Source organism: Tursiops truncatus, chromosome 2 (assembly GCF_011762595.2).
Source record: "Tursiops truncatus isolate mTurTru1 chromosome 2, mTurTru1.mat.Y, whole genome shotgun sequence".
Lineage (NCBI taxonomy): Eukaryota > Metazoa > Chordata > Mammalia > Artiodactyla > Delphinidae > Tursiops > Tursiops truncatus.
In genome coordinates, this window is record NC_047035.1 from 175,355,332 (window position 1) to 175,382,531 (window position 27,200).

Sequence of the window (27,200 nt, forward strand, 5' to 3'; positions counted from 1 at the left end):
AGGCCACAACAGTGAGAGGCCTGCGTACCGCAAAAAAAAAAAAAAAAAAAAATATATATATATATATACACACATATATAAACGAAAGCTATTGGTTGGGTGCCACTCCTCTGTGTTCAGAGCGCCCTACCACAGACATTACCCAGCATCTCCTATTATACAGCTTATGATCTCTCTCTCTTGTATCAGAAAATGAACTCTTTCAGGAGAAGAATTTTGTTGTATTTATCTCTGTAGCTCTGGTGCAAAATGGGGTCTGGCACCAAGATGGCCTCAGCACGTACTTGTTGACTGGACGCCTGATTAGGCAAGAAAGGCTCAGGTGCCTGTGTCTGTGCTGTTCTTCTTAAGCTCTACGTTCAAAACTTATAATGGGGAGGAAAAGCCTAAGGTCTCCAAAAATAATTCATTGAGCAGGCAATGAACAGCTCACTTTATGCTATTTTTTCATAAAGCTAAGTAATACTACATAGTCTTAGAGACAAACAACTTATTTAGATTTATTTTAATAATCATAAAATCCTCAACCCCCTTCTTCTCTTTTTAAACACTCAAAGGCAACAAGCAACTATTCAGAACAAATACACAGTCACTAAGTGTGCTTTTTCTACACAGATATTTAATTTTAATTAACATTTCTATTTGTCTTTTTAATCCGGAATCTGTTACAATGTTAGGTTAACATACTTCATGTTTAAACAGTTTTGTATCAAACTAAAATTAAAAATCTGGATCTTTGAAAATAAAGACAAATAATGAACTTAAGAAAATTAATGTAGTGTTTTACGTTACAAAGCCATTTCAAAAGGCTCTTCTGCTTTTTAACATCAGCCTCTAGTCACATTCTTTAAATGCAAACTTTTCCAAGCATTAAAGAAACCTAGGTTGCTTTAAGCCTATTTTTTCAGCTTTTGGCAAAACAACGGTATCCAATTTTAGCTCTACCATGTTTATTTTTTTATTTTGTGTGTGTGCGTGTGTATGTGTGTGTGTGTGTGTGTGTGCACGCGTGTGCCTATGATTTTTTTAAGGATATGTGGTGATGTTGTCCTATGGTATTTTAAACTTAAAATGAGCTTTAAGGTCACTTTCCTACCTGATGTTTTTCTATCATTTGTAGATCTCTAACCAATTCTTATCGTAAGCCATGAAATAAATGTTACTCTTTGATTTTAATTTAAATTGTGTATATAAACTTTGATAAAACCTTTTTCTCTCCCTTTATGCTTGTAATTACGAATTATTCATTTATACTTCCAATTTTTACCAGTAGGGGGAGTAACCTACCAAAGACTAGACTTCACAGAGAAATGTACTATAACCTAACTTTTTAAGGCTTAAGGTAATAACCACTCACCTCTTCTAATTATAGGCACCCTTTCAAAATACCCAAGACAACACAGACCAAAGTCAAAATTTTCTGACCTACATTTTTCTGGTATGCTAAATAACTCCTCCTCAATCTGCAGTAAGGTCTAACGAGATACTGCACGTAAAGAGTAAAAGGTACTGACTGCATTTCTAAACATTAATTTCCCACAATGTTCTGACAGTTGCCGTCATAATACTAAACAGGATATGGCTGTAAAGCTCAAACTACTGATGCAACAGGGCAGCCTGCTTGTTCCATTGTGTAGTAATGGTGTTACAACATGGAGGAATCATAAGGGAAAACAAAGTATACAAGTGTAGTAGAAAAAACCGCAAAATAACTAGGTGACAACACCGGGTATATAATCTGTGACTTTCATTTTAATTTATTTTTTACTCTATAATTCATAATTTTAAATGTGTCTGTCCAGAACTTTTCTATGCATTAAAATGTACATACAACTAAGTATGGCATTAATTGATGTTTTGTAACAATTATGTTTTTGCAACTTGCTCTTTTATTCAACCGAGAAAATCTTTATGCTAATACATACAGAGGATAAGCCTATTTTAAAACTTTCAACAGATTTTACTTAAGTGACCTCCATAATAACCGCCTTCTACACTCCTACCAGTTTTGTTTCCCTCCGTTCAACTGTTAATTGTCACCAACTTTAAGAGTGAAAACTCTCGTTTCAATTTCCAACATTGTATTGGTAATCCTTCTCCTGAATTCGTTTATGCTGGTAACATACACACACACAACTTGCCATCTTAGCCATTTCTGGTTTACAACTCACTAGCATTGAGTACATTCACACCGTCATGCAACCATCACCACGATTCACCTCCAGCACTTTTTCATCTTTCCAAACAGAAACTTTCTACCCAATTAAACCACAGCTCCCCATCTCACAAGACCAAAGTTGAGCACTATTCCAGTTTGTCTCTCTATGAATTTGCCCATTCGAGGTACCCCAGAAGTGGAATCACACAATACTTGTCCTTTTGTGTCACTCAGCATAAGGTTTTCACAGTTCATCCATGTTGCAGCGTTTATCGTAATTTCACTCCTTTCTAAGGCTAATACTGCGTGTGTATATATATATGTGTGTGTGTGTATACACACACACACACACACACACACACACATATATTACATTTTGTTTATCCTTTATCTGCTGGTGGACACTAGGGTTGTTTCCACCATTTGGCTGTTGTGAATAGTGCTACTGCGAACACTCGTGTATAAATACCCGTTTGATTCCTTGGTTTTCAATTCTTTTGATTACATACTTAGGCATGGAATCACTGGATCCTATGGTAATTTTATGTTTCACTTTTTGAGGAACCGCCAAACTGTATTCCACAGCAGCTGTGTTATTTTACGTTCCAACCAGCAATACACAAGGGTTTCAATCTCCACGGCCTCAAAAACACTTGTTGTCTTCTACTGTTTTTTTAATATATATACAGTAGTCATCCTAATGGGTGTGAAGTGATATTTCACTGTGGTTTGATTTTCTGTCCCTGTTGACCAATGATGCCGAACACCTTTTTATGTGCTTACTGGCCATTAGACTATGTTCTTTGGAAAAATGTCGCATCAACTCCGTTGCCCATTTTTGGACTGAGCTGTTTCATTTTACTGTTGAGTTCCAGGACTTTGTATTCATATATTCTGGCTCTTAATCCCTTATCAGACATGACTTATAAATATTTCCTCCCATTCCATGGGTTCAGTCTTTTCACTCTAGAGTGTCCTTTGATGCACAAAAGCGTTTCATTTTGATGAGGTCCAATGTATCTATTTTTTTCTTCTGTTGCCAACGCTTTTGGTGTCATATCCAAGAAATCACTACCCAATCCTGTGTCATAAAGGTTTTCCCTCGCTTTCTTACAGTTTTATAGTTTTTAGCTCCTAAGTTAAGGTCCTTGTTCCGTTTTGAGCTAATTTTTCTAACTGTTGTAGAGCAAGACTGGCCATTTAAACTTCCTCTCCTGTAACTGCCTGTTCAGATACTTTGCTCATCTTTCCATTGGATTGTTGGTTTTCATACTGCTTTGATGAATTCTTAATGTAGCCTTAATGTACCGTTATTCATATTTGTTGCAAATATTGTCTCCCAATTTTGCATTTTTTTTCAACCTTTGTTTATTGTATCTCTGTCACAGAGAAGTTTTCAATGTCTCATGTAGCCAAATTTACCAACTTTTTAAGGCAAATGTGTTTTGGGTCCTCATTTAAAAGGTCTTCCTTGCCCCTCAAGTTAAAAACAGTATTTTCTAACATTCTTTCATCACAGGTATTCCCCTGCCCCACTGCTCAAAATGCCATCTTTATTACATAATGTAATTTTAGTGAAACTTACTGACTAAATCAGACTAACACCAATCCCCCCCCACCCCCCGCCCCTGGTTAACGTCCTCAGTTATTCAACAAATACTTAAGTACTTCTATGGCCAACTGGTCTAATTTTACATGAACATTTAGTAATCCTAAAAGTAGTTTGAAAAGTAGTTTAAAGCAAAGCAAGGAAGAGCTAAATGTGTCCCACTTTCAGCCAGCTATGACCTCCTATGTGGGCTATAAAAGATTACTGCTGTTAACACACTGGGAAAAGTCTTCAGGTTCATTTTAACTTCACCCAGTCTACAAATATCATCAAAACACAAAAAGGAAGTTTATTCCAAGTGACTAACTCACATCTCACATTAAAGAACGACTAATCCCCTTCCATTAGATTCCGACTACAGAACAGCATGTAACTACGTGACTCTTTGGACAGGCTGATTTTCTGAGAGCTGCCTTGAGGTCACTGAATAGGTCTGCTTCTGTGGCTGCTCTGTTTACTTTTCAAACTTATCTCTGTTAATAAACTGTAACTCTAAATTATTAAATAAGAAACTTAAAAGTCATTAAACTCTTCTGACCCTGGCACTTATTTGGCGAAATCAAAAAACAAGGACCCACGTCTCCTGCCTATTTTGTCATTTCACCAATCTGCAAAAGAGGCTGGGGTCAGGACCAGTTTAGAATGGTCAATGGGTTGCAAGCCTATAAAATTCGGTTTTAGACTTTTTTTTTTTTAAAGCACATCAGAGTTTCTCTGTACTTTGTTATATGGCTGTCCAATAAAGGAGTCTTGCCAAGAGATGTTCAAATGTTACCATAAGAAACAGATATAAATCTAAACGGAGGTACCTGATGCCCTTGTTTTACCCTACCTAACACTAGGATTATTCTCTGCAGAACTGAAGAGCTTCACAGCTCCTCCACACTTCTGTCCCTCAAGCAAGCACAGACTGATTTATCTAAGATTCTTTTTATCGAAAGACACACCGGCATTAAACAGATCTAAATCTATTTCTTTAATTAGACGCACAACACATATAACATTCTTCTTTTTCTCCAAATACATTTTTTAAACCATGACCAATGTAGGTGCTTCCCCAACTCTCAACACATGCATTACCATTCTTTCAGTTATTTATCCATATACCACAAATACTGAACTGACTGCCTATTACCTGTCAAGTACTAAGGATACAGCAGTGGTTAGGACAAAGTTCCTGCTCTTCTGTTATTTATTAGAGCATTCTATCGCTGTCATCCTTAAATACAGTTTAGCTATACTAGTAGCACTTAAGACCAAGAGACCTATCTTATTTGAACCATCAACCTCTTAATATAAATTATTTGTTAAGGAAAATCCAAACAAGGAAATCACTATGTTGATGACAACAGTCAATAGGAAGCTTAACTTAAATAACATGGATGTCTCCACCGAGGAAAAAAATATACCGCAAATTAATGGACCTTTCACAAACTTAGACTAACTGGAAAACAATCTGAAAAGATCCAAATTGTTATACAATTTATTTAAGGAAACAGTACTGTCTTCAATTCACATGCAAGGGGAAATACTTGGTAAGACTGTACTATCTTCCCTATACACCACACCTAGGCAATTCCAAGATAATCAAGTTTCTTCCTGTAAGTTTAAAATAAGCTCGTGATCAGCAAACACACTTTGTAGAATTTAAACATGAATCACCTAAGATTTGTGAGGAGTTTTGAATTACTGGAGTCCAAACTAATATAGACTGGTGATGTCTTTCATTACGCACAGTTTTATGGAAAGAACGTGGACTTTGGAGAAGCACCTCTTACACCGTATGTTTCAACTTCAGCAATGTGCAGGCTCTTCATATCTAAGAAGACAATTCTTTCCCTCACAATGTTGTTTTAAGGAATAACCTAAAATATGTACAAAACATTTAGCACCAAACCTGGTACACAGTTAATCTTTAATTACGTTAAGTTTGTCAGGAATGGTGCTTGAAGCTTCGAGGGAGAGGTCAGGGGGTGAAAAAAGTACAAAATGCAATAAATCATAACGTCTGACCCTACACAGGAGAGTCTAATTGAAGGAACTAAAATCGTAAAGTGGTGAGTGCAGTAACAGACAGAAAAACAAAGTGTTTGAGAGGTTAACTGACACTGAGAACCCAAGGACACCACCGCTGGCCCTTAGAGAAGGAACTGAGTCCAACAGAACGGAAATGGAGGGAAGAATACGTCCTTTTCAGCAAAGGATCAAAACATGAAAGAGCATAACACGATCTAAAAAACTGTACACGTTTGCAGCAGATGAATTATACAGGGAATGTTTAAGAGTGAAATACTGGAGATCAAGCTAGTAAGACAGGCTGCAACCAGACTGTCAAGGACTTGCTATCATCTTACTGAGAAGTATGGACTTCTCCTTTGGATAAAACCATTAGAAAATTTTAAGCAAGGAAATAACACAATCCAATCTAAATTTTATAATGATGTCACTGTAAGTGGATAGAGTGGGTAGAAGGAAGCACAGCAGTTATCAGAAGGTTACTTCAAGAGCAATGACCTGAGGCTCAATAATGGCAGTGGCAATAACAAGAGAGAGAAACAATACACACCAGTAAGACACAGGAGGAAGAATCCAAGATTTGCTGATGGATGAATGGGCAAGAATGTTGAAGAACATGGAATGGTTGGGAGGATAGTGTTGTCACTGAGAACCTAGAAACTGTGGGAAAAGGGAGGAATTTAGGACACACTATATTCTGGGGAGATGTTAACAAATACCAACTGCTTGGAGAAGGAAGCAGACGTGTGTGAGTTAGAAATAAAGATTTGGGAGTCACTTATGTAGACAAGGTAGTCACGAGAATTGCTACCCAGCAAAAGAGGACATGTTGGGCAGGAAAAAAGAACAAGGGCTTCCCTGGTGGCGCAGTGGTTGGGAGTCCGCCTGCCGATGCAGGGGACGCGGGTTTGTGCCCAGGTCCGGGAAGATCCCACATGCCGCGGAGCGGCTGGGCCCGTGAGCCATGGCTGCTGAGCCTGCGCGTCCAGAGCCTGTGCTCCGCAACGGGAGAGGCCACAGCAGTGAGAGGTCTGCGTACCGCAAAAAAAAAAAAAAAAAAAAAAAAAAAAAAAAAAAAAGAACAAACCACAGTGAAGACTGGGCTCTGATGCTATTTCAGGAGCAAGAAGAGGAGAGGGCAGGAAGCTGAGGAGCGCAGCGTCCCAGAAGTCAGGGAAGAAAAACTCTCCAAAGAGGAGGTGACAGCTAGCAACAGGTAAAGTGGGAGAAAGACCAAAGACCTTTCTGAAGGCCAAAGGTCGTTTTTTCAAACTGAGAAATGTTTTTTAAATAAACTTTTTCTGTAACCAAACTAAAAGCGGCAAAACTGAAAAACCCAAACACCCTTTAGAAAGTATTACCACACTAACAATTAATGCGTTAATTCAGACTTTCTCTCTCAGGAATTCTCTCTTGTAAATTTAATTCTGCATCAGGGCAAATATGATTTGTACATATGAATTTTGGTACAAGCCATCTTTGGGGAATCTGACAACATTTGGAATAACCTGTTTATGTATGATGCACTCTATGATGAAAGTATGTTTCGTAATGTGTAACAACTGCTACAGGGGAAATTCAAACTACATACATAAAAGGAGAGCAAACTAGAAGCAAAAGAAACCCAATTACTTAAATCCTTTGTCAACACATCAAATCAGTGTGAAATAATGAGTCTGACAATAGAGTAAAAGCTTAAAGACTCATTAGGTCCACACAGCATCTTCTAAACCCAAAGGACATAAAAATTCCTCAACGTTTACTGATGCTAATCTGCTAATTCATCTGCTACGGGGTCTACCCAAGGTGATTTATTTACTTAATGCTTTTCAAATTTCCTTAGTTCCTTAAACCTGGGTTAAGTCTGGGACTGTGGCTGGTCTACGAAATAGGCTTATCCCATCACCCTGCTTCTTCCATTATGCATCACCCCCCAAGTGGTGGTTGCCACAGTTTTTCTGAACCTTCTATGGTTACTAGCACCGAGTCAGATAAACACAATTTGGGTTGTAAAGTTCCACTTCTACTCTTCAGACTTAACTCATAATTCAGACATTAAGACTCCTTATCTTATGGCCCACAACTCAGTTTTCTAATTCACAAACTGAAACCAATAGTTGCATGTATGTGGAAATGACAAGTTTTTAAATGTCTCTATTCATATTAAATTTTAATAGAAAATTGAGACAATTTCTAAACTATATCATGAAGACAATTATCACAAAAACCAAAAATTACTTTATACAAGTATGATGGGACAGTCATTTTAGCTGTGAAAAGTTATTTTATCCATTACTAACTGTTATAAATTAAGCACTTGACTTCAAAGTGTCAGAGGCAAAAAACAGTTCTGAGGCTTCATAATTAAAAAGAAAAAGAAAAAAGCTAAATATGGCTAACTCTAGATCTAAATCTATGCAGTAACATTCTAGAAGACTTTTTAGAAGAATTCATAATTAAGCGTCTTATTTAGCTAACGGAAATAATGTAATATAATCAGAAACTCCAGAAACTCCAGTTCAACGTGCAGCATCTAGTAGTAACGGCATACCTTTTCTCTCTGCTTTCTGTGCAGGGACAGAAGATGTGGGTGTAGGCAGTTTTGATAAAGTGGATGCTCCATTAGCATCAAATGGTTTCTTTGGCTGGTGATCGGACTGTAGCGTAAATGGACTAGAAGGAACAGTGCTTGGGGCAGCAGTTGGATGAACCACTGGTTTGATGGGGTGCTGTACTGGCGTAGAACTACTGTGAGTCTCTGCTCTTGGCAGTCTGTAGTCTCTGTCATTGTGTCTGCTTGTCTGAGACAAAATATTCTGTGGGAGCAAACTACTGGCATCACTGGAATGCTTGTCTTCCACTTTAGTTCAGAGTTCGGAAAAAGAGATGTTGGAAATGACGGAAGGGGAAGAAAAAAGATTACGTTAGAATCCTGTCTTTAACATCAGCTAATTTAGCAACATACCTGTATTTAACATCTTTCTATAAAACTGCGAGCCCAGTTAGCGTCTGCAGTTTTACCACTAGCATATAGATATTCAAATGCTGGAAGAGGAATTTTAGCTCAACTGTAAGTGCTTCATCTACGCTGAGATTTCAAGCGGCTGCTAGATTGGGGACTCTTTAGAGCCACACCATAAGCTCAAACAAAACATGAGCTGTTTTGTTTAAAACATCAAAACATTGATGTTTTAAAAGATCAAAATGTATGGAGAGGTATAACATTTTTTACTCAAATAAAAAAAAATATTTTTAAAATAGAAAAGGTAAACGGTCCATTCTTTTAAAATACGGACCTTGGTTCTAATAACTGAATTATCCACAGGGGTTCAACTACAGAGGAATACTACTTTGTTGTTAGCCTGATTTTTCTGAATACTGACGTGGCTGATTAGTGGGCTCTAAAGCAGCTGGTACTAGGGCTTAGACGACCTCATTTTGGGACGGCTGAATTTTATAAAGAACTCTGCATTCGGTAAGTAAATCCATTCATATTTTTAATGATGCTAACAAATACCAGAGTTAGTTATAAAATCAAGTTATAGATAATGCTATCTGACAACAGGAGCCCTACATCTGCAGCAAAGTCAGAAAAATATACTTGGTATTATCCGTCATGTTAAGAACAGATCCTCTTCCAATTTAAAGCCACAAAAATATTTTAAACTCAAAAGTACTTCTGCTTCCGCAAAAAGAGTACAAAAGAAGGAAAATTTCAACAATCACGGCAACAAAATTTGTATTTGTCAAAAAAAACCTCCAGCCTAAATTACAAGTCTCATCAGTAACTGAAGGATTAAAGCAACTTCCAAGGAGAAAAACACCTTAAGACTCAAGCACATGATATGTAATGATACTACCAAAGGATGCCCTCCCTGTTGAATACTGTGTCGTTTTTTCCAGTTCATGGTTCCTCCAAGTCTAGAGAGCATGACAGCACAAAGAAGGAAGTAGGCTTAAACCGCAAAGCAGTTTTCAAGTTGTCAACGCACACCTGCAGCAGAGACACTGCAGAGCATTACAGCACACGTGGGCGCTATGGCGCCAACAGCTTTCTGCTGCTCATGGCTCGAGACGTGACGCCGTTCAGCAGAGACTCCATCCATCCGCACAGCCCCACGACAGGAACACTCAGCAAACATCTGCAGACACTTCTGGGTGCCACCACTGGGCGAGGAGAGGTGTGCTACTGGGGCTGGCACGGAGAGGCCAGGTGTAACGCTCTACAACACAGGACAGAATCCATACGCAATCCCTGACCCCAAGCGCCATCCGTGCCACTGCTGAAGAACCCAAGTTAAAGTTTCTCTAACCACAGAGCAATCGGTCTGTGAGGCACCGATTAAAGGTAATAAAAATAATCAACAATACAACTACACCAGTACAATTACAGCAGCAGTAATACCAAATTTAAAATTCTACCCCTACAACTTCACTGTCAAACTGTGGGTATTATTTGCTACATTGCCAAAACTCCCGAAACACAAAAACACTCTTGAAGAATCTTTTTTCCTACCTTTACCTCTTTACGTAGGAAACGTTCCCAACCCTCCCTGTCCCCTCCACCACACGCACACCTCTTTAGCTGGCTGTTGGGGACAACAGAGCTTTAGGCCCTACCCTACATGAACACCAACGTACCAGACATATGGGACACTCTGCCAGCATTTTTTGGATAGACAAAGTTAAGCACTTCAGTGCCTAGGAACCATTATTACCATCACACCAAGTACAGTCAGTTGACCAATTAAAAAAAAAGTAGCAGCAATACAGCTGCAGCCCTTTCTCAAACATTACTTAAAACTCAAGAAGTGTGATAAAGGAGTCCATTTCAGCACAAAGACCCACCGACTCCTCATCTGCACTTCTAGGAATTTAGCTAAGGAAGTAATCAGGGAAGTGGGCAGAAATACGAACAACAGCATTGTTTACTGCAGGAAGAAGCTGAAAACCACGCGGGTATCCACGGAGAGAGGATTATTTATGAATGGGGGCACGTCCAAAACCGGAACACCATGCAGTTAACATACGTTGAACTATAAAATGGCAAAAGGAAACAAATCCTTGGAAAACATTTTTTTCTTAATTTTTTTTTGGCCGCGCCGCGCGGCACGCGGGATCTTAGTTCCTCAACCAGGGATCGAACCCGCGCTCCGTGCAGTAGAAGCACAAGAGTCTTAACCACTGGATCGCCAGGGAAGTTCCATATCCTTGAAACATTATTGAACAGAAGAAACAGGTTAAGAACAGTAACATACAATCCTATTTTTGGTGTAAAATACATGCATATGTAGTTTTTATATACTTTCACATGCAGCTAGAAAAAAGTGTATGTCTCCAAGCGTTCCTGAGTCGTGAGATTAAAATACTTTCCCTCTCTCTACTTTTAATAACAAACATGCCTAACTTCTGAAATCTTAAAGAAGAAAAAACTGATTTCCCTTTTGAAAGAAAAAGATGCACACAGATAATTTGAAACCACAATTCTGATTTTATTTCCTTAAAGATTTTTATTAAGCAGCCAAAAGTACTATTTTCACTTCCACCAACTTTTCTATCAGACCTCTAATTACCCCAAGAGAGGACGAGTGACTAGGTAATTTTGGAAAGAACAAACATACTAGGCTGTGATCTTTTCTTCTCTGGGAACCATCAGCCACTACGTGGAGAGGCCTGGCCCAGTAACTAAAAAACGTTATTTTTACACTCATCTAGCGAGTCTTCCTGGACACCCACAATTTGTTCAGGAGGACCACAAGCTGGGCACTATATTTTTTTTAGCCTGGAAAAAAGGAAAACCTCTCATTTTTAGTTATTTGCCGGAAAGTCACAGTTACTTAAGATATTAAGTGAAATGGGATTACAACCCAGGTCTTCTGTCTCAATATACAATATTCTTAAATTCCCTAACTTCAGTGCTTTAAACCATTGTTATTGTCTAAGAATTAAGTACAATTTCACTAATATAAAAAGTTAAATGTTCCAGGGAACATACTTTAAACATCAGCCCTACAGAACTGTATTATTTGTTTCATCTTAAGTAATTTCTCCCATCAAAAATTCAATATCCCCCACTGGGACCAAATATAACCCTACTTTTTGTCTTGAGTTACAGAAGGAGAATGCAAACGCTTAAGTCTAAGAATTCCCAAAACACATCTAAAAATTCTCAGAACTTCAAAATTCGATGAAGAGCCTAAGAATTCTATGTGGCATTTAAATTTTATTCTGGGCAAGACCAGCCACTGGGAATAGAATATATTTAGTGAAATCTTCAAATTCAAATTTTACTTGAACTTAAAAATAAATGTATGTTACCCATACTGTCCAACTCGGACAAAATCTGGCCTCAAAAGAACCTGAAGGTGCCCATAGTATGGAGACGGCACACAGATCTACAATCGTGGTGAAACCCATTTCCATATACAAGGATGAACAAGCGTCTCGCTGATAACACAGACGAAGACAGTCACTTCACGTCACTCTCTGTGTGCAGCTACCGTTCAGTTACTGGACTGAAACCCAGCGGGTCTCTCAGTGACCAGTGTAAACGGGGGTGGGGTCTCCTGTCAATCCACAGCATGAAAGCTTACTTCTTCACCAACTCAACGGCATTAGAGCCATCACGGGTAGTGATGGACACCTCCACGTGCACCGTTTCAAGAACAAAATGATGCCCGTTACGAGGACAGACCCAACACAGAAAACCTTTTATGTGTCTGTTTCTTTTAGTTTACCTATATAAACGGCTATGCACATAAATCTGTAAAGTAAACAAACTACAGGAATGAATCAAACATTCTATTGGTTCCAAGAAAGACTTAATACTTACTTCCACCGGCAAACCCACTAGTGGCTGTTGCTTGCATCACCTCTCTTCTGTAATCCCTATCTTTTGGGAAGCTATTAACTGCCATCTTGTTTGCTTCCTTTTGTCTCTGTTCTCTAAAAATAAAAGACACATCCACAAAATTACAAGACATACAATGAATCTACACTTAACGCTTCTGGTCAAATGCTCAACGAAACTGTACGTGGAACATAAAAGAACAAGGCAGTAATATCATTCAACTGGTGTGGGACATGGGATACAGCAAACAACATTATGTTTCTCACTGATGCCAATATTATACCAATTATTCACATGCCATTAACCCTACAACCAAAACTCTGTAATGATAACTCTCCATATATGAAGGAAACATATTATTGTCCTACAAGAATGATAAAGTTTTCTAATACAAATTACAGGGAAGATGTATGATAGATAACAGATTAATATAAATTTTTAAATTACATAAATACACTGACTGTTCACAAGGCCCTTGTGGACAGCTGCTCGTCTGTCCTAGTTTTTTTGGTTTTGCTTTTTAAGGTAAAGAGAAATTATGGAAAACACAGACGATAGGCCAACCACTGCAGTTAAGGAGTGACGAGCATCACACTAAGAAACCTAAGCTCAGAACGATTAGCACCTAAGACGTTCGCCGGCAGGATCAGCAGTGAGAAATACTGTTCAGAACGATTAGCACCCTAAGACGTTAGCCGGTAGGATCAACAATGAGAGATACTGTTCACTTAAATGAGCAAATACCTTTCAAGCCACTCCTTTGGTTTCTCCCACTGTGAAACTTCTGTTCGACAATTGTAGTAGTATTTTTTCCCAGAGGAGCTAATATGCTCAGACCAGTCATCGGCAGAATCATAAGGCTTAAAAACACATTTTAGAAAATTAGAACACGTTAATACAATTTAATCACTTGGTATGAAATATCAAGAATGTCAATGGTTTTCAAGGCATACATATGGAAAAAGACTTGAGATAAAAGTCCCCTGCTCTAAGACGTCTAAGATGTAATTATCTGCATATATATCTTAGGAGACCCTAGTCTATGAAAACCTTCAAGGGGAACAATGGAAAACTCTATAAAATATCAAATTAAACAATCAGCAGGTTCATTAGGCACAGGAAGAATGACACGAAACTAACATCATAGTGACTTCAGAAAAGCATTACAAAGCCCCCCATTACCACAGTTTTAATTGCTGAAATCTAGTCACATGGAGAAGCCACTCTCAACTGACTGATCTGATGGCATGAGAGTACATCAGTTCTAAACACTCTAAGGCACAAAGTAATCACAGCCTGCCTGTATTCACTGTTACTCAGTGGGAAAGAAGCCACACACACACACTTCAATGTGAGCACAGAGCTAACTAAAAGCTACGGATTTGCTTCAACTTCAAAACCCATGCGATGGGTCAAGTATTAACTAAACCTTGTCTCACACAGTATACAGGGTCGGCGGCGTTGCTCATTTTCCCATAACTAAAACTGGTCTGTCTTCCGAAAGTTCTCAGATACAGTCTCTTGCTAGTAATTTCACAGGCACTGTAAAATTATAATGACGTTAGAAATATCTGAAAGGCCCAGTTCTCATGGAATGAATCTCAACAAAAGTAATGTTTAAGTGCCTGCAGCAGCTCCAGGAAATCTGGTAGAACCCCAAGTACACTTGTACATGAATTTAACAGTTTTCAAAGGAGCTTTGAGGCTAAAATGAAATAAGGTTATACTCTGGCAGCCCATCCTTCTTCTGGGCTCACCACAGTGCAGAGGAACACAATTTTAAAGCTTAAGGAAAGGGACTCTTATGTACTGCCTACCCAGCTTTCTTTAATCTACCACACAGGAACAAGCTGAAAGAACTTACAAGTTGTCCACAGGTCACAAAAGTAATCAGTGGCAGAAGAAAGGATCAAAACTCAGGTTTCTGGACATCTATTATTTCCACTAAGTCAATACCAATTTTGGAAATGTCGTAAGAATTCTGAGGACAGTTGAAGAAACGATGCAGATTATGCTCTCAGGCCGGTGTCCAAAATCATGAAGCTGCTGGAAATCAGCCCTGTGCTTCCAAACCTCTAAAGACCAGTGGAGAGTGAACTCTCAAGCCCCCTAGCTCCCAGGAGGCTTTGCCAGGCTGCAGGAAACCCAACCACAGAAGGCGGAATTCAAAAGGCTCTTTTCCACCACCTACCACTCCCTACACCTACATTAGTATATGCCAGCTGAGCCCCTCTACGGAGGTATCTGCAAGATTTGGTTTGCTGGGCAAGTGGCCACGTGGGGTTACTAGTTTGGTCTGGAGAGGCAGAAGGAGATTTGAGGCAGGGGAACAGAGGCCACCAGAGTGGAGCAGAGGGTCTAAGCCCACGCCCCTCACAGCGGTGCCTGTGCCGGCTGTGGCCTGTCTGGAGAGAAGAGGAGCCCGCGGCACAGCGCACGCTGACACACTGCTTCCCGAGCCAAAGGCCCGCTTCCGGGACAGACGCTGCCACCGCTCAACTAGGCAGTGCGTTTGACGGCAGTCAATCTGCACTCTGGCACAGCCTCCAGGACGGTTCAAAGTTCACAGACCAGAACCTTGAAGAGCATGGGTTCACCAAACCCTAGGCTGGTACGAGTTAATGTCTTACTTAACAGAACGTGCTCCAGGTACAGCACTGCAATCACATACTAGTAACTTAAGCTCATCTTCTCCACCCTACTTCTATCCTCAAAAAAAGGTTAAGGAAAAAACCTTTAAGTAACAGGGTTTTTAATGTTTTTAAATGCTGATATGCAACAGGAGGTATTAAATTCCCCACCCCCCTCGTTGTATTTTTTTCAGCCTTACTAAGGTATAACTGACAAATAAAATTGTAAGACATTTAAAGCGCACACAGTAACGACTGGACGCCCACGTTCACTGGGAAGGGTTTGCTCGTCTAGTTAACTACCACGTCTGTCTCGTCACCTCACTCACAGGCGCTTCTTCTGGTTAGAACACTGACGCTCTACTCTCTTAGCAAATTTCCATGACACAATACAGCATCACCAACTATAGTCATCACGTTATATATTAGATTCTCAAGTTCCTTGATTAAAAAAAGGTATCTAAAATTAAGAATTAAACAAAAGTTTTGCAAACATTTCAAGTTTTCTAAATTAGGCTTGCTGTAGTTGCCAAGTGCTGCCCAGGAACCCTTGAGGAACCCCGAGATCATTCACAAAATCACAACTATTTTCATAAATAGTTTCATAAATAATACTCAGATAATTTTGTCTTCTTCCTCCTCATTCTATCACAAGAACACAGGGGAGTTTTCTCAGAGGCTTTATGGGAGATCTGATATCACAAAAGACTGAAGGTAGAACAACTATGAAATTCTATGTTTCTTCTCCCTACTCAGGCATTTAAAGAGATGCTCAATGTCTATTTTTCAAAAAAATAGAAAGTTATTTTTCCAAAAAATATATTAAATGTGTTGACATGTAACAGCTTTACAATTTTTAAATTATCTTTCAAATTTATCAATTTTAATTTTTAATATGGTTACTCACGACGGAGTCCACATAAACAGAAGCTCTCAATTTTCATGAATATAGAGGCCGAGACTATGAAGCATGAATGGCTGCTCTCTAAGAATGGCACTCAATAGTTCCTGTAGCACCCGTCTACTCTTCAGTTCAAAATGACTTTTAGAACTTATATCAACGCTGCTTTTCTCTTCTTAAATAAAAAAGCATCTCCCTATTTACTCTCTCCAAAATACAGAGTTCCACCACTTCTCCTCAAAGTTAAACTATGGAAAATAAAGTGTTAATCTCGGAATTTAATTATGCACTGTTAATAAAGAACAGTTCATTAAATAACATCAAAGATGGCACTCACTGTAACAAAGAATTTCATGGAGTCCTAAGAGTTCTATGGTTAAGTAGAATATCTTCAGTCAAGACTGGTTACAGAGAATACATGTGAAGAAGAACCTCCAACTTAAAACCTCCAGAAGATATTTAATTGATAACAGAAGATATTTAATTCATAACAAGGGGAGCTGGAGTATAAATGCAAAATAACCTAGGACTGAATTTAAAGCACTTCCAGCAAATCAAAATTGGTAAACGATACTTAAGGGAAGATTCCAATTATAATGTCTTTAAAGGGAAATAAATTTCTCTTCCTAAATAAACAGATTTTCTGAATAAAGAGATCTCTTTAAAAAAATCAGGAATATGCATAACATAATCTAAGGCAGCCTACATGATGTCTGTAGATCCTACCATGATTTACATTAGGAAGCAGGAGGCGTTCAACAGCCTACATATTTAAATTCAACGAGGCCTACCTGTGAATATCTTCATACTAAAAACAAGGTAACTGCAACTCGACTTCCAACAGTTAACTTGATAAATATAAATCCCCCATACAAACACGTATCTGCGTGCGTTAACTCCAAATAATACTGCTACTGATTTTCAAAGACATATTTAAAGCTCAGAAAGCACAAAATAAAAACCCACTTTAAAAAAAAGCTATTCCGTATTTTAACCTGGGTTAAAATAATGTGTTGACCTGGGTTACCTGATATTCTTCTGTTCATCTCTTCTTTCATTATGAAAGTATTAATGAAAGGCGACCTTATGTTTTACTTTACTACTCAAAAACCTTCCACTGGAAGTGATTTTAGGACAAAGTCAGTTTACAAGTAACCTTCAGAGATGTTCAAAACCCAGGCTCTCAGGTAACATTAAATTATAGTTTGCAAAAATGTCATTCCCCCTGGGTACATTATGGTGAAAAAGACCACTACTTGAGGTTAATTATATACCCAGAGTTGAAATCTACAGAAAGGGGAACCCTGACTCTGAAAACACATGACATTTAATCTGTCTTCAGTTTCCATTCACACAGCGCAGTCCCCTGACACCCTTTAGAATTTGGATCTTTCAAACTTATCTGATGCCCATTATTTATTCTTTCTGATTTCATTATGTCAATCCATTTCTTGAAAATCAAAATAATCAGAAACTGTTTTCCCTGAATAAGGAATTTTTTCCACCAAAACGATGTCCACATGGCCCGCCTCTGTCCTAATAGCAAATACCAAATCTAAACTGTCAGTAATAAAGGAAACTTTAGGTTAGTGCTAACCTGTTAATTTAATGGGGCCATTTTTCACAAAAATAGAGACACGCATTGCAAAATGCTGAGTATATGTCTTAGTGAAAGTGATTCAGCACAAGCAGTGTGATGACAACACCTGTGAAGGTTCATCAAGCTGTCGTCTCAGTCTCGATACCACCCTTTCTCTATTCTGTGATGCTAAGGCTGGGATAACGCCAATTACATTCTGTTTAGCCAGCTGGCTTCCTCTTAGATTCTGCCAATACCAGGCATTAGAGGAGGGATGAAAGGCAGGAGGAAGAAGCCTTGCAGTGCAGCAGGTTCCATTTTCCAGCTCTCAACCCAGAATCAGAACCAGCTTCGTCGTACCTCGCAGAGGTACCATCACCAACTGTGCAAGGCTCTTCCTCTGAGCAACTGGGTTCTGATAACCCCAACCTCTTCCTTTTGCTCCCAGCCGTCAGGGGTAATCACTATACGTTCCTTTTCCTTTCCTGTATTTGAAATTCTCTATGCTAAAATAACCGGTATGAGTCCTGTTTTCCTAATTGGACCCTAAAAACTACTCTAAAATTTTTACGAAAATCGCTGATGTCTCAATTTTCTATGGAAATGTACTATCTACACTGATTCAACAAGAGACAAATAATAATAAACCCCAAGGGTTTTCAGTACCATTAAGGTATGATGATCACCTGAGTAACAGAGGCACTGTCTGCCGGATTCAGCCTACACTTCTACAGCCTTCTAGTTGCTCTTCCTCCCTATAATGTATTTTCCGATCATGTTTTTAAAATTGCAAACATGGTACTTCACTGATTTTACCCTTTAGTAGCTCTCCACTGCCTTTACATATAGTTCATATTCCCTGGAAAGGCAGAGAATGCTTTGTAATCCGGCCCCATTTCTCTCTGTAACCTGAGCCCCTGCCATTCTTCCACACCATCGAAATCCGTGTTCTGCAAACGTGGTGTTATTTCATATTTCTACGTCTTTGTAGGTGCTGTTCCTTTTCATGCTACACAAATTCCAACCTCTTCCACTGCGTGGGTTACAGTCAGTCTGTTGGCCAGCACACCTTCCTCTTCCAGGCTGCAGCCCCCCTCTTGAGGGCTCCCCAGCAACATTAACATGCATCATTTTAATGGTTTACTTTTCAGTCTCCACCATAGGTCCAAAAGTTCCTTTAAGATGGGCTACATTTTCTCAGTTCTATACATCAACCACCTAGCATATGCCTGGGAAATTGAAACCTTATTTTTGAATGAATGTATTAAAACTTTTGTTTGAACCTTGACTCTAAAAAGTTCAACCTGAGTAATAGTTAACTTCATTAACAATTACTTCATTTTTAGAAATACCTACAATTCCTCACTGGGTTTCATGCCTTTCAGGAGAGGGACCTCTATGTCACTAGTGTCTTGTAGAGTATGTAATACAAGTAGACACTCAATAAATTTATAGAATTTTTTTTTAACAGAAGTTTATAGATTATGAAAAGAAGCAGCTCAAGTTAAGCCACAAGTTTCACAATCTAGAGTTCTGTGCATCTCAAATATCACAATGGTAAATTCTGCTCCACAGAGGAAGGCAAACAATATTATTTCTTGGTGAAACAGTACCAAGATGGCATATTTGGACCACGCTCAGTTCGAATAATAAGGCCAGCTCATTAGTTCAAGTGCATTAAGAAAAGATCAACTTTGATTTAAAAATAATTTTTTTGCAATGAATTCCAAAAACACAAAATTGGGCATGTTTATATACTTACTGCATCTGAAGTTTTGCTTGGATTACTGCTTGGATTAGAAGAATGTGAATTTGAACTATGAAGAGCACTGTGGTTGTGTGAATTTTCTTGGGGAGAGTAACTGGTCCCTTAAAAAATAAAAAGCAAAGTGAATTATAAGTCATATTTGATGTTTGCACTGGTTTCTATCATACTACAGATCACTGTATATCACTAACTCATCATTGCAAAACCTCATTTTTATCATTTCTAGCAACTTGTAGCTTTTTATAAAATAAAAGTTCTAATAAAGACACAACGTACATAGAGAAAAGGCAAAAAAGTTCAACTGACAGAGAACTAGAAGTCACAATTATCCAGTACGTTTTTGCAATTATTTTTCAACTTCTTAAACAGTTTCCACACTTGCTCTTTTAAGTTTTGCCAAATTTCAACTAAAACAGTATGAAGTTTTCAAAAAGTTAAGTTTCAGGAAAGGTGCCTGCTTTCAAGATGATGAAGATGGCATCATATCTCCTCACTACAGGACCAACTCTTCCTAAAAACTGCTTAAAAGTAATTCATGAGTTTTATGAATAATCTACACATCTCAGAGACCATCAGGGATGATGGTTTCTATTGTCTTAAGAAAAACCAAGATATAAATACCCACACTTGATTAATGATACAAAAAGGTCCACTACAAAAATCTAACTGTTAGTACTTCAATTGCATTCCATGTCTTTATTTTTCAGCATCAAGGTAACATAATTCAACTCCCCACACCCAAAAATGAGCTAGCAAGTGGTATGGAGGCTACAAGACAAGGAACAAAAACTGGAAGTGGGAAGAGCAATTTAGATGGTCCAGTGGTCCTGGAAATTAATTAGCCGTCAGACCAGAGCTGTTACGAGAAGAAATGAGTAAGAATTAACCATTTCAATCAACAGGAACAACTACAGGCCTGCCTCTGTTTCACTGGGCTTTGCTTTATTGCGCTTCAGTTACTGGGTTTCTTACAAATCGAAGGTCTGCGGCAATCTTACATCTATCAGCGCCATTTTTCCAACAGCACTGGCTCACCCCGCGTCTCTGTGTCGCAGTTTGGTAATTCTCGCGGTATTTCAAGCTTGTTCGTGTTTCTATTTGTTATAGCGATCCGTGGTGAGTGACCTTTGAGTTGCTACTGTAACTGTTCTGAAGCACCACCAACCACCTCTACTGCCCCGCCTCGGGCCACGCTCTTCCCTGAGACACAGCAATGCTGAAATGAGGCCAGTTAATAACCCTGCAATGGCCTCTCAGTGCTCAGTGACACAAAGAGTCACACGTCTCTCACTCCGAGTGAAAAGCCAGACATGGTGAAGCTCAGTGAGGAAGGCTGGTCGAAAGCCAAGACGGGAAGCAAGCTGGGCCTCTTGCACCAAACAGTTAGCCAAGCTGTGAATGCGAGAGAAAAGTTCTAGAAGGAGAATTAGAAGTGCTGCTCCAGTGAACACAAGGAAGAAAGAGCAACAGCCTTAACTGCTCATGTGGAGAAAGTTTTACTGAGCTGGACAGAAGATCAAACCAGCCACAACATTCCCCTAGGCCAAAGCCCGGTCCAGAGCAAGGCCCCAACTTCTTCAGTTCTACGAAGGCTGAGAGAGGTGAGGAAGCTGCAGAGAAAAGTCTGAAGCTAGCAGAGGTTGGCTCATGAGGCTGAAGGAAAGAAACGGTCTCCATAACATCAAAGTGCAAGGTGAAGCCACAAGTGCTGATGCAGAAGCTGTAGCAAGTCACCCAGGAGATCTAGCTAAGATCACTCATGAAGGTACCTACACTCAACAGATTTCCAATGTAGACTGAAAGAGCCTTCTGTTTCATAGAGAGAAGTCGATGCCTGGCTTCAAAGCTTCAAAGCACAGGCTGTCTCTCTCAGGGGCTAAGGCAGCTGGTGACTTGAAGTTGAAGCCAATGCTCATCTACCATCCGAAAATCCCAGGGCCCTTAAGAACTCTGTGTTAAATCTATCTACTCTGCCTGTGCTCTGTAAAAGGAACAGCAAAGCCTGGATGACAGCCCATCAGTTTATAACATGGTTTACTGAATATGTTCAGCCCACTGCTGAGACCTACTGCTAAGAAAAAAAGCTTCCTTTCAAAATATTACAGCTCACTGACAATGCACCTGGTCACCCAAGAACTCTGATGGAGATGGACAAGATTCGTGTTGTTTCCATGCCTGTTAACACAACATCTATTCTGCAGCCCATGGATCAAGGCTCACTTCAACTTCCTGTTCTTTTTTGAGAAATACATTTCATAAGGCTATAGTTGCCACAGACAGTGAGTCTTCTGACTGATCTAGGTAAAGTGAATTGAAAACCCTCTGGAAAGGATTCACCATTGTAGATGCCGTTAAGAACATTCATGATTCATGGTAAGAGGTCAAAATATCAACATTCACAGGAGTTTGGAAGAAGCTGATTCCAACCCTCACGGATGACTTTGAGGGGTTCAAGACTTCAGTGGAGGAAGGAACTGCAAACGTGGTGGAAACAGCAAGAGAACTAGAAGTGGAGCTGAAGATGTGACTGAATTACTGCAATCTCATGATAAAACCTGAATGGATGAGGAACTGCTTCTCATGGATAAGTGAAAAAAGTGGTGTCTTGAGATGGAATCTACTCCTCGTGAAGATGCTGTGAAGACTGTTTGAAATGACAACAAAGGATTTAGAATACTCAGTAAACTTAGTTGATAAAGCAGCAGCAGGGTTTGAGATCATGGATTCCAATTTTCAGAAACAGGGTTTTTTTTTTTGTTTTAACATCTTTATGGGAGTATAACTGCTCTACAATGGTGTGTTAGTTTCTGCTTTATAACAAAGTGAATCAGTTATACATATACATATGTTCCCATATCTCTGCCCTCTTGCGTCTCCCTCCCACCCCTCTAGGTGGTCACAAAGCACCGAGCTGATCTCACTGTGCTATGTGGTTGCTTCCCACTAGCTATCTATTTTACATTTGGTAGTGTATGTATGTCCATGCCACTCTCTCACTTCGTCCCAGCTTACCCTTCCCGCTCCCTGTGTCCTCAAGTCCATTCTCTACGTCTGCATCTTTATTCCTGTCCTGCCCCTAGGTCCTTCAGAACCATGTTTTTTTTTTTTTTTTTTAAGATTCCATATATATGTGTTAGCATACAGTATTTGTTTTTCTCTTTCTTCACTCTGTATGACAGACTCTAGGTCCACCCACCTCACTACAAACAACTCAATTTCATTTCTTTTCATGGCTGAGTAATATTCCACTGTATATATGTGCCACATCTTCCTTATCCATTCATCTGTCGATGGACACTTAGGTTGCTTCCATGTCCTGGCTATTGTAAATAGAGCTGCAATGAACATTGTGGTACATGACTCTTTTTGAATTATGGTTTTCTCAGGGTATATGCCCAGGAGTGGGATTGTTGGGTCACATGGTAGTTCTATTTTTAGTTTCTTAAGGAACCTCCATACTGTTCTCCACAATGGCTGTATCAGTTAGTTTACATTCCCACCAACAGTGCGAGGGTTCCCTTTTCTCGACACCCTCTCCAGCAATTACTGTTTGTAGACTTTTTGATGATGGCCATTCTGACAGGTGTGAGATGATACCTCACTGTAGTTTTGATTTGCATTTCTCTAATGATTAGTGATGCTGAGCATTCTTTCATGTGTTTGTGGGTAATCTGTATATCTTCTTTGGAGAAATGTCTATTTAGGTCTTCTGCCAGGGGCTTTTTGAATAGGGACTAGATTTCACATTCTATGAAACAGATTTATCTAGAACACTTAGCAAAACTAACAACTGTAACTTAAAAAAAAGAAATGAGGAGGAAAAGGAATTTAGAAGTGGATCAAGAAGTCTCTTCCATTAAAAAGATGGGGACTTCCCTGGTGGCGCCGTGGTTAAGAATCCGCCTGCCAATGCAGGGGACACGGGTTCGATCCCTGCTCCGGGAGGATCCCACATGCTGCGGAGCAACTAAGCCCATGTGCCACAACTACTGAGCCCGCATGCCGCAGCTACCGAAGCCTATGCACCTAGAGCCCGTGCTCCGCAATGAGAAGCCCACGCACGGCAACAAAGAGTAGCCCCTGCTCTCCGCCAACTAGAGAAAGCCTGCGCGCAGTGACAAAGATCCAACACAGCCAAAAATAAATAAATTTTTTTTAAAAAGATGAAAGTTAGGGGACGCACATAGAATATAATAAACAAGCACTATGAGCTCAGAATGAAGTAACGGCACGGCAAGAGAAAAGGCAATGACCAAGATTTAATCTTGGAAAGGACCCAAGTTACTGGGGAAACTAGAAGCAGATTCAGATCCAAAAAAGCGAGTGATATGACTAAAGACAAAAGGGGGTTAAGTGCCCAGCAAAATGTAGCTGATACAAGAGAGGACATTTCCCAGCAAGACCGCTGCTTGAGATGCCTGACAGTTTCTTCATCATCTACTTACTTTTAAATTTGTCTTGCTGGATGGTATGTATTTATGTAAAACACCCTAAACTTTTTTTTAATACAGTAGTCAATGAATTCTTCAATAAACACTGTAAGAATGAACACGACTGAAAGAAGAAATCAGTCAAGAATAAGCTCACGCATACAGGAAGGTTAGCACGGAAACTGAGACTGCAGTCCTCAGAAAAGCCTGCTTGCAGAGTTGGTCCCTGGCTGGCACAGTGACTCTTCAGGAGGAAGAGCTGCCACAACAGTAACTGCCAAGAGTGGCTGACCGTGGCTAAGCTGTTGTGCAGACGATATGGTTTATGCTGAACACCTGCTTTCCTACTGGGACTCCAGACTTCTGGTGAAAACTAGGCAGAGATGCCTACCTAAGAACCCAAATCCAATAGAAACCTTGGGTACTAAATCTCTAATAAGCTTTCCTGGTGGACAACATTTCACCAGTGTTGTCACAATTCGTTGCTGGAGGAATGAAGCGTCTGCTTGTGTGACTCCACTGGGGCAAGATTCTTAGAAGCTTTTTTGCACCTGGTGTCTTCCAGGTTTTGCCCCAGATGCCTTTTCCCTTTGCCGACTACATTTTGTATTCTTTCATGGTTCGTAAGTCATAGCCATGTTAATCAAGGTCCTATGACTCCTCTTAAGAGGATCACCAAACCTGGGGGGTGGCTTAAGAACCCCATCACATTCAGTTACAAAGAAAAATCAACACTCCAAATTAGACTTTAAAGAAAATCTCTGCTCTAGGGCAAAATTTGCACTTTTCAGATGTAACTCATGAATTTCTTTTTTTTAAATCAAGCTTTACAGCTGCATGCAAATAAAGAAACAGTAACATGGACTACTACAACACCATACTTATATACACTACGAGTTGAGATTTCCACGGAAATTTCCATAAATATGTTGGCAATGTTGAAGAAAAGGCCGATATTACTGACTGAAATGATCCCCAGAGTAGTTCACTGAGAAGCCCGAGTTAGATGCCCTGACATTTATTTGCATACGTTCCTGAGCAAGATGTAAGTCTATGAGATTAAAGTGCCACACAAAAGGTTTCTTAGAAGACATGATAGGGAGAGTACTCTATAAGCCTAAGATTGATTAGAAATGAAATCTATTGATCTCTCATGAGGTTAAGATACAGGAATTCACTTTAGTGTTAGTCTTCATATCCATGGAAATTCAAAAAATTGACAAGCACCCAATTAATTAAGCTCTTAATCTCTGAAGAAGTGACGTGTCTTCCACCAGCCCGATAGACATTATGGGACAGTTTTCAGGTCTACTCTCAGTGCTTTCAGAGGGCGTGACGTAACAATTAGAAACCATAAGCATCAGGGCACACCAGCATAAGACTTTATAATCAAGAGAAAAACGGCATCAGCTGTTAAGAGGAAAGTCATTTGCAGAAACAGGAGCTTTCTGAATGGGGACTAGACTCCACATTCTACGAAACAGATTTATCTAGAACACTTCGCAGAACTAACAACTGTTAACTTAAGAAAGAAGTGAGGAGGACTTCCTTCCCTGGCGGTCCAGTCGTTAGGACTCGGTGCCTTCACTGCTGAAGGCGCGGGTTCTATCCCTGGTCGGGGAACTGAGATCCCAGAAGCCACGAAGTGTGGCCAAAACAAAAGGAAAAGAAAAAAGAAGTGAGGGGCAAGAGTGAGATACAGATATTTTACTGCAAGACTAGGGATAAACTCACATTCCTAAGGAACCAAACTAAGTGAAAGGTGTTACAGGAAGCATGATAGAGCCGGCAACAGAGCTGTGGATCAGCGCCAGAAGCATGCACTTAGAACTGATGGCAGGGCAGCTCTGCCTCTGAGGATCAGGACCAGGATAAGCTGAACAAAGGTAACTCTCCATTTAAAAAGCTACAGTTTATATTATCTTCCAAAGCACTGGGGGGGGGGGAGGGAGGCATTAAAAGCACTGAGGCTTTTAATTTCTCCATGTAGTTCTTCCCAACATGAAGTAACATGCAAGCAGGAAAACAAGGTCAGAGCAATGATTACGGTTATGATTTTCTACAGCCGTACCTTAAAGTGCTACAGAACAGTGTTTCTTTGAAAACTCCTATTTTATCTTAAAAACTCACATAAACTGTTATATCCTATACCATGATGGATGGATTTGTATGTTTCAGGATAAGAAGAGAAGGGTTTTTTTTTTAAGTAGTAGTAGTAGTAGTAGTAGTAGAATGTAGAGTCTAAAGCTGAGAGAAAGAATAAGTGATTTGAGGATGGTAACATATCCAAAGAAAAGCAGAGCCATGCATAAAACCCGAACTCAGATTTTCCATGCTAAATCCAGAGATTTACATACATGTATGCTGGTGAGAGATCATCTCATAGATGCTGTTTGGCCCAACAAAGTAATGGAAGCAAAAACTGTTTCTATGTCTGGTGCCCTAAAAAAAATTCTGCTTTCTTTACATTACCAAGAAAAAGGCTTGCTACTTTAAAGAAACAGAAATTATCTCCTTGAGAAAAGTAGAAATTGTGGCTAAGTGGGATAAAATTGGTTTTAAGCAATACACATTTAAACCAACCTTAAAAAATTAAAGTTAAGACTGATAAAGCAAGTATTCAAGACTTCTAAGAAAGGGATACTACTGAGAATTACTTGGGGTCTTGCTTTTGGGAGGGGGCAAAAGGCGGGGGGGGGCAGTTTATGTTTATCCTTGCAACTTGATCGACCTACAGGAGTGGGCAGAGTTCTCCTGTCCCGAGCTCCAACCCAAGGCAGACATGAAAAAGAGATGTGGCAACATGGCTGGATGCTAGTATCACACGAGAACACAAGGATCCAACCTGCTGGGTGTGTGGTGCAGCCACAGCCACCTAAGTACTGTCCACGGCTACTTTTGCTCTTTTCACTGTGGCAATGACTATGTGGACTGGAAGACTAGAATTTTTACTATCCAGCCCTTTAAGAGAGTTTGCTCACGTGAAAGAACGCTCACTTCACTAATCATCAGAGAAATGAAAATCAAAACTATAATGAGATATCATCTCACACCAGTCAGAATAGCCATCATCAAAAAATCTAGAAACAATAAATGCTGGAGAGGGTGTGGAGAAAAGGGAACCCTCTTGCACTGCTGGTGGGAATGTGAATTGGTACGGCCACTATGGAGAACAGTAGGGAGGTTCCTTAAAAAACTACAAATAGAACTACCATATGACCCAGCAATCCCACTACTGGGCACATACCCTGAGAAAACC

General features: G+C 39.6%; 1 protein-coding gene across 13 annotated transcripts in view; it reads right to left on the reverse strand.

Annotated features, from left to right (window-relative positions):
• The window catches only part of WAC (WW domain containing adaptor with coiled-coil), an 86,058-nt gene that overhangs the window by 18,083 nt on the left and 40,775 nt on the right, over positions 1 to 27,200 (reverse strand). For 9 of the 13 annotated variants that reach the window (XM_033852525.2, XM_073801770.1, XM_033852524.2 and 6 more), the window contains 4 exons: positions 19,506 to 19,612; positions 13,378 to 13,493; positions 12,616 to 12,728; positions 8,335 to 8,643 (listed from right to left, as the gene is read on the reverse strand). In XM_033852525.2, the coding sequence (XP_033708416.1) occupies positions 8,335 to 8,643; positions 12,616 to 12,728; positions 13,378 to 13,493; positions 19,506 to 19,612 (645 nt within the window). The remainder of the gene's footprint in view (positions 1 to 8,334; positions 8,644 to 12,615; positions 12,729 to 13,377; positions 13,494 to 19,505; positions 19,613 to 27,200) is intronic. The other 4 variants (XM_033852527.2, XM_073801772.1, XM_073801771.1 and 1 more) reach the window with 1 other exon arrangement.